The sequence below is a fragment of the Poromitra crassiceps genome, assembly GCF_964638095.1.
Source record: "Poromitra crassiceps genome assembly, chromosome: 5".
Taxonomy (NCBI): domain Eukaryota; kingdom Metazoa; phylum Chordata; class Actinopteri; order Beryciformes; family Melamphaidae; genus Poromitra; species Poromitra crassiceps.
Genome location: NC_139642.1, coordinates 38,288,327 through 38,296,823, shown reverse-complemented (window position 1 = coordinate 38,296,823; position 8,497 = coordinate 38,288,327). Strand labels below are relative to the sequence as shown.

The window sequence follows — 8,497 nt, the reverse complement described above, 5'->3', positions numbered from 1 at the left end:
TCTCTCCCTCCGTGTGTAGCGAGCGCAACCGCAGGCAGGCAGTCAGGGCTGTGTCTGTCATTGGGACTCGCTAATGAGCCTTCCACTCTGTCTCCCCATGTGGAGGAATGTTTGCACTGAGGAGTGAGTGAGTGAGAGAGCAAAGGAGAGAGAGGGAGTCAAGGTGAGAGAGAGAGGGAGACGGAGAGAAAGAGAGGGAGGGGGTGTAGCGTGAGAGAAGCCATCGTACCTGCTGCTCTCACTGCTCAAAATATTAACAGCAGTTTTCCGGGAACCGATGCTGCCTCTCTGGGAGAAACCCAAACTGTGGAATCAGTGGTCTGGGGACAGGCAGTCTGCCGCTGCTGCTGCTGGAGCCACTGCTGCGTCTGGGAGTCTGCCACAGCAGGCGGCCAGCCCATGGAGGAGGAGGTCACCGTCGAGCCCGATCCACAGACGCCGGCGGCCAGGGCGCGGGCGGAGGTGAATGGAGACTTACCGGGCAGCCCCTACCTGAGGGACGGGACCGAGGACGTGGAGGAGAGTCCGGCCAGGGAGCCTGTTGTGCTGCAGTATCCGGCCGAGTACAGTCACAGTCACCAGTATGGGTAAGGAGGAACAGCAGGGAGAAAGAGAGAGAGAGAGAGACAGACTGAGAGAGAGAGTGTGTTGTTGCAGGAAGCAGCCTAACGTGCGCAGCGAGCTCGAGCTGTCTCCTCCACTTGGCTCCTGCTGTCCTGTGGGATGTTCTATCTTTTCTCAGCTTGAGGATCATTTGACTCCTTTCTCTTTGAACTGATTGTGTGATCAGTAGTTGATGGTGTGATCAGTAGTTGATGGTGTGATCAGTTGTCTTTGTCCACTTGCTTGGTGTTGATGTACCCCGCCTGCTCTCTTTACAGGGTGTGACCTAAGTGCACAGACAGTGGAGAGGAATGCAACCTCATCATCCCTATTATTGTTCCTCACCTCTTAATTGATATATTACTGACACACATTGATCACTTTGTTTTAGTGTTTGTGTTGCAAAACTGCTTTAGTGTGTCATCATCATCACACACCTTAAATAATTAACTTACTGCACCTACACTGGTGATCAAATGTGTAATTATTCCATTTTAAAGATGATTTGCTAGAAGCAACAACAGTTTGTTGTTTGTTGTTTTCACAAGCCTATGGTTTCCGGCATCTTCTTTGACTCTTTGCTGAGTGTAGAGTGTTGTCAAAGGCTTCATGTCTTTACACAGATCCATACGTGCGAATAGAGACATCACACAACAGAGCACCAAGCAGTCTCCACTGAGAGGAAGAGTGTAACAAATAATTATTCAGAAGGGTGGAGCAGAATGCCTTACTTCTCACATGATCATGAGCAAGTGTACAGATTCTCCAAAATCGTCCTGTCTTTTTGGTCCTGATTTAAGAGAACTGGCGTCCTAAACTGGTCATTTCATTTCATGCCAGTTGGCTTCTGTTCCCCACAGTGTAGTCTAGCAGGAACAGAGATATATGGCCCACCAGCTGCCTTAAGCAAAGCTTGCGTTGCCTTTTATTCGGCGTTAATGTGCGCTGCACTTTACACCTTTTGAATCCTGCTGAAAACTCCAGCAACATTGATTATGTGACATTATGTGAAATTATGACTGATGTTTCTCAGTCCGTTCTGCATCGGTGAACTTATCACACACACACACACACACACACACACACACACACACACACACACACACACACACACACACACACACACACACACACACACACACACACTAATCATAAACATGTCCCCATGGGTCATGGTCTTCAGTGCAAAGTTGTTTTTGTGTTTGGATGGATGTAAAGTGATTGTCAGTGAGCCGGTGTGTGTTGGTGGTGAGCCGTGTTCTGCCAGCATCCCGCTCCATGTCCACCATTGCTGCTGTTGGCTGTTGTGCTGCAGGGTCTGAAGTGAGAAGTTGCCATCTGGCCTCCTTGTCATGCAGAAGGCTATGAATAAAGCTGTGCTCTTTTCGTCAGGTTGCGCTTCCATTAGTCATTCCTCACCTCAGAAGCGAGGACTGCTTTGCCTCTCGGCGAGGTAGAGAGAGGATTGATTAGTCATGTCTTGTAGAAAGACAGACTCAAAGAGATGACTGACATGTACAGTAATGCAATCACATCCCAACGTTTTAATGCAGAGCAGCAGATCAAGCTGCAGATACAGTTTCACTCCAAATCACTCTTTATTTGTACTATAACTATTATCTGCTGTTCTTTGCTCAGTATTCAAGAAGACAAGATTATATCCTCTTAATGGGTGGTTTTGAAGTTCTTGGTTTACTTTTAGTCATCATAAAGCTTACAGTGAAGCAGCGCACCATTTTTCTTTTTCTTTTTTGCTTTGAGCACAGTGAAGCATCCACGTTTTGATTAGCCATGTCTGCCATCCTGGCAGACATGGCTAATCAAAACGTGGATGCTGGATGCAGGATGCTGACAGTGTCTTTTAGTGGTTCAGCAGGGGGATTCTTTCATGCCTAACCCTACAAGCAGCACTTTCGTGTAATGCATACTGTACAAACACACACACACACACACACACACACGCACGCACACACGCTGGCGCACACGCTCGCGCACACACACACACACACACACACACACACACACACACACACACACACACACACACACACAGACACAGATTCAGTTGCATTGGTTGTATTTATCTTTCTCCTGTAATTGGGTTCAGTTCAGCTGTGACCCAGTCTAACAAAACTGGCAAGACTTACAAGTGGTATAATGAAGTAATAGTCTCTACTGTGTCAGGCTCCATTCCAATTTCCAAATCACTCTATATCCACTTTGGACAGAAATTATTATCTGATGCTCATTGCTCAGTATTTCAAAAAGACAAGGTGATATCCTCTAAGGCTGGGTTCACACCGACGACCCAAGCCTTGCCTATGCCTTGCCTTTACCCACGCTTTTTAATAGGCGTCCGTTTTAGTCAACGAGGCTGTGTACACCGGCCGCCTGAGCGTGAACCCTGCGTGTACCCACGCCTTGCCTGTGCCTTGCCGATTTTATCGAATAGGCGTGAGTTCTATTTTGAAGCCGACAAGGCGCGTGCAGGCAGACTTCTTCTGTCAAGCCATGAAAGAAAAACGCACAATATCCGTCGGAAATAGCAAAGTCAACTGAATTTCAAAATAAAATGGAGTTACTACAACATGTTGAGCAGAGAGACAGAGAGATTGACGGGTAGCTATCACGTGGGGCTTTCTCCCCGTCGGCAAACAAATCTTCATGAGAGAGAATAGCGACCGAAGAAGCAAGATGGACAATGTTGTTGTTGTGCCAGCACATATTCTTGCAAGATCACCTCTCTAAAATGTCCGACTATAGTCAGACCTGGTTATACATATCCAGCATCAATAGAACATTAAATATATCCGATTTATTTTACCTAGAGTAGAGGCTACCCATGACAATTCTGGACAACACGTGAAAAAATACAGTCGGGAGAGAGGAGAGGCGCTTGTGACTCGGCTCCAGGTTCGGCGTGCAAAAGGTGTGCGGTGTGATCGCAAAAGCGTGTAACAGGTTCACGCCCAGCTCGGCGTAGGCGCGGGTTGAGGCAAGGCAAGGCGTAGGTTGTCTGTGTGAACGAAGCGTAAGGCTGTGTTTTTTGATGTGGAAAAAGCACTGCCTGGAGTAATTTTTGTGAGGAGAAATAAAAAGCGTATTATGAAAACGTCACCTGACATTAGCTTAGCAGCTGCTAGCTCACTAAACAGCTGGTTAGCAGCACATCTTCGTCCGTTTCTTATGAGGGAAGCAAGCGATACAACTTCTGATTCAGGCACTGGTCATCTCCCACCTGGACTACTGCAACGTTCTTCTGGGTGGGCTACGTGCCTCTGCCATCCAACTGTTCCAGCTCATCCAGAACGCTGCAGCCCGTCTGGTGTTCAACCAACCTAAATTGTCTCATGTCACGCGCCTCTTCTGGGACCTTCATTGGCTTCCCATCTTGGCCCAAATTCAAGACACTGGTATTGGCCTACAGGGCAGTACACCAGACAGCTCCTCCGTATCTGCAATCTATGGTCAGGGTCCAAACCTCGCCTTGTTCCCTCCGCTCCAACCCCCTTGCAGATCGCGTCGCTCCTCCATCGTGACCAAAAAGTGTAAAACACATCAAAACTCTCTTCACTATTTATATTTGTCTAATGAACTAATTTAAAGCATTTGACACCCCCACCCCATCATGCTGTACGTCACTTTAACGCTTGTGCCACTTTTAATATACTTACGGTGACATTGCTTCCGATGAAGGAGGGGGAAAAAAGCCAGATTGGCAACACTGTTGTATGTAAATTAATTGACCAACATGCTTTTTTTTTTTTTTTTTTATAACTTTATTTACAGTTTTGCAATTATTCAGACAAACAACCACAATCACATAGACTCTTACAAACATAGACCCACATATTACCCACCCCTTTCCCCTCCCTACCTCCCCTTAGACCAAGAGCACATACCAACAGAAAGACAACAGAAACAAAGCAAAAACAAATATAAAACAAACAAAACAAAACAAAAACAAAAAAGATCCAGTGTCAGATATAGGTTGTGGTAGCAATAGGCTAGATGTTCAGGTGACAGGTCAGAGTAATTCTTTTACATGCACAATAAAAGGAGACCACACTCTGAGAAATTTTCCATACGACCCCTTCAGTGTATGTCGTATTTCCTCAAGTTGAAGCAAGGATAGCACCTCCTGAATCCATCTCTTAAAAGGGGGGTGTTTGTCGGATTTCCAATTTGTTAGAATCAATCTGCGTGCTATGAGGCTGCTGAATGCCACCGCTTTCTTTTTTGAATTTGTAACAAAAGTTTCCAATGGAATAACACCAAAAATGGCGGTCAGTGAGTTGGGTTCAAGAGACGCATTGCATAGAACAGAAAGGCATTCAAACACATCAGACCAAAACTTAATTAGCGAGGGACAGGACCAGAACATGTGACCTAAGGAGACTGGGTTACTGCATCTAGGACAAGTGGGACTAACAGATGGGTATATTTTAGCAAGTCTGTCATTGGAATAGTGTATTCTGTGGAAAACCTTGAATTGAATTAACCCATGTCTAATACAAATAGAAGAAGTATGAATAGTTGATATGCAGTCTTCCCAGACATCCTCCGAGATTTTCATTTCTAGGTCATGTTCCCAAGCCTGCCTTAGTTTAGTCGTTGTTGGTGGATCTATATTCTGAATGACGTTATACGCCCTGGAAATTAGGCCCCTCACATACGGATTCAAGTTCAACAATCGGTGAGTGACATCCTTACTTGGAGGTTTAGGGTAGTTGGAGAAATGTTTGGACGCAAAGCTGCGAGCTTGGAGATACCTGAAAAAGTGTGATTTTGGTATATCGTGATCTTTACATAGATATTCAAACGACAAGAACGATTCACTGTCGAATAGATCTTCAAAGAAAACTAACCCATGTCTGTGCCAACCAGCAAAACTTGAATCAATCTGTGAGGGCAGAAAGAGATGGTTCAGGGACACAGGAGAAAGTCCACTTATCTGGTTAAGATTAAAATGTCTGCGAAATTGTATCCAGATTTTAATAGAATTCGACACTACTGGGTTGGAAAAAATGTTAGTCTTAGTGCATGCTGATAGTGGAGCAGATAACAATGACATCGGTGAGATTGATGAATGTGAGGCAAGTTCCATTGGTGCCCAGGAGGGCCCGTCTTCACCCATGAATGCCAAAACCCAAAAAGGTAACTTAGAGATATTCGCTGCCCAATAATAATTTAAAAAATTTGGGAGGCCCAGCCCTCCTTCGGGTTTAGGTCTCTCCATATAGATCTTTTTCATTCGAGGGGTTGACTTGTTCCACACAAAGGTATTAATACATCTTCCCAGCTTAATAAAGAACTGTTTAGGGAGCCAAACAGGGAGTACTTGAAATAAATATAGGAATTTTGGTAATACTGTCATTTTGATGGTGTTGACACGTCCGGCTAATGAGATCGGGAGGCTTGACCACCGCTCTAGATCTGCCTTCGTTCGGTCTAACAGTTTATTAAAGTTTGCCACTGTGAGTGATTTAAAGGAGCCAGTTATTTGTACCCCTAAGTATTGAAAGGATTGAGGTTCCACTTTAAAGGGGAATTGGTCATATTTTAGTGTTTTGCTGATACTGTTCACAGGAAAAAGGAGGCTTTTAGTTAAATTTAATTTGTAACCAGAGAAATTCCCAAACTCCTGCACCAGATGTAAAAGGTGCGGGATGGACTGTATTGGATCGGCTACATAGAGGAGCAGGTCATCTGCGTATAACGAAACCTTGTGAGTTACTCCCCCCCTTGTGATGCCCCTAATTCTCTCCTCCTCTCTAATCGCAATAGCAAGTGGTTCTATGGCTAAATCGAATAGAAATGGCGAAAGACCGCAACCTTGACGAGTCCCTTTGCATAGTGGGAAATAATCTGAAATTACACCATTTGTCTTAACAGACGAGCTGGGGCTGTCATACAAAATACTGATCCATTTACAAAATGTTTCCCCGAATCCAAATTTCTTTAAAACTGCATGTAGATACTCCCACTCTATCCTATCGAATGCCTTTTCGGCGTCTAGTGATAAGACCACCTCAGGTAGCTGTGCTGAGTGGGCTGAGTGTATTATATTGAGTAGCCGCCTCACATTAAAGAACGACTGTCGTCCTGGTATGAAGCCTGTCTGGTCTTGATGTATAATTGTAGGCATCACCTCGTTTAGACGGTTTGAAAGGGATTTGGTCAATATCTTATAGTCACAACATAGAAGACTGATGGGTCTGTAAGATGAGCAGTCAAGCGGGTTTTTATCCTTCTTTAACAAAACTGATATGGTCGCTTGTGTGAGGGTTGGCGGTAAATTACCCTTTTCTAGTGTTTCATCATACATGGCTTTGAGGATCGGTACGAGCTTGGGGGAGAAGGCCTTGTAATACTCAGCCGGGAACCCATCAGGTCCTGGGGCCTTTCCGGTCTGCATGGACTGAATCGCAGCTTGTATCTCACAGATGGTAAGCGGCTCATCAAGAGATGTCTGGACTTCTGAGTCAAGAGTGGGAGTATCTAGTTCATCCAAGAATGATTGCATTGCACCATTATTTGTTCCTACGTCGGAGCGGTATAAGTTTGAATAGTATTTCTTAAATTGATTGTTAATAAGTTGGGGGTTGCATGTGGTTGTCTCTGGACCAGTATTTATCTCTGTAATTTGGGAGTTGGTGGATGTTTGTCTGAGTTGGTGTGTGAGTATTCTGCCTGCTTTGTCTCCATGTTCGTAGAACCTGTGTTTCGTTCTGAGTATATTCTTCACTGCCTGATGAGTGGAAAGGGTATTGAATTCTACTTGTAAAAGAAGACGCTCTTTGTGAAGTTCTGATAAGGGGGAAGACGCATATCTTTTATCTAGATCCAGTATAGATTGTTCAATTTCTAACAGGCGCTTATTACGTTGTTTATTTTTGTAGGCTGTGTATGAAATTATTTGTCCTCTGATGTAGGCTTTCAATGTCTCCCACAACGTGCATCGTGATATGTCTGGGCTGTCATTTGTATCGAGAAAGAACCCTATTTGCTTGTCCACAAATTCTTTGAACTCGGCGCACAGCAGTAGCGAGGGGTCAAGCCTCCACGATCGTCGAGAGTGTACATTGTCAGGAAAATGTATGTCCAGCTGCACTGGGGCGTGGTCTGAAATAACAATACCATGGTATTGTGAGTTGGTGACTGATGGAAAGAGACTGTCATATATTAAGAAATAGTCTATTCTAGAATAGCTTTTGTGGACTGGTGAAAAAAACGAAAATTGTTTTGTAGCGGAGTTGAGTCTCCTCCACGGATCTGTAAGACCATAAGACTGCATGAACGTGTTGACAACTGTTCCCGCCTTGGATAGTTGACTGCCTGGCTTGGGGTTGGATCTGTCTAGTTGTGCATTCAATACACAGTTTAGGTCTCCAGCAGCAATAAGTTGGTGAGTATCAACATCAGGAATAGAAGTTATTAGTTTAGTGAAGAATTGCGGGTCGTCCCAATTTGGGCCATATATATTTATGAGTATGACAGGAGTATTGTATATTATGCCAACTAGTATAATGTAACGGCCATTAGGGTCTTGAATCGATTTAGTTAGATCAAACTGGACACCCTTTTTGAAAAGGATTGCTACACCCCTGGAATTATGGTTAAAATTAGAGTGATAGACCTGTCCAATCCAGTTGTTTCTAAGCCTAGTGTGGTGATTAGTCTTTAAGTGTGTCTCCTGTAAGAACATGACGTCTGGGTTAAATGATTTTAAATGACAGAATATTTTGTTGCGTTTAACCGCACTGCCCATACCTCTAATATTCCAGGAGATAAAACTTACAGAGCCCGTAGCTCTGGGTATCTGTCTTTGCGGCGTCATCCTAACCAAAAACAGCAAGGGAATGAATCAGCCATTGCTTACTATAGACAAAAT

General features: G+C 44.4%; 1 protein-coding gene across 2 annotated transcripts in view; it reads left to right on the top strand.

Annotated features, from left to right (window-relative positions):
* Positions 1-399: 399 nt before the first annotated feature.
* Positions 400-8,497, top strand: part of caln1 (calneuron 1) — a gene marked incomplete at both ends in the record, with an annotated part of 84,772 nt that continues 76,674 nt past the window's right edge. Inside the window, one exon of one of the 2 annotated variants that reach the window (XM_083637486.1) lies at positions 400-581. In XM_083637486.1, the coding sequence (XP_083493612.1) occupies positions 400-581 (182 nt within the window). Of the gene's footprint in view, positions 588-8,497 lie in introns of both variants that reach the window. The other variant, XM_083637485.1, reaches the window with a different exon arrangement.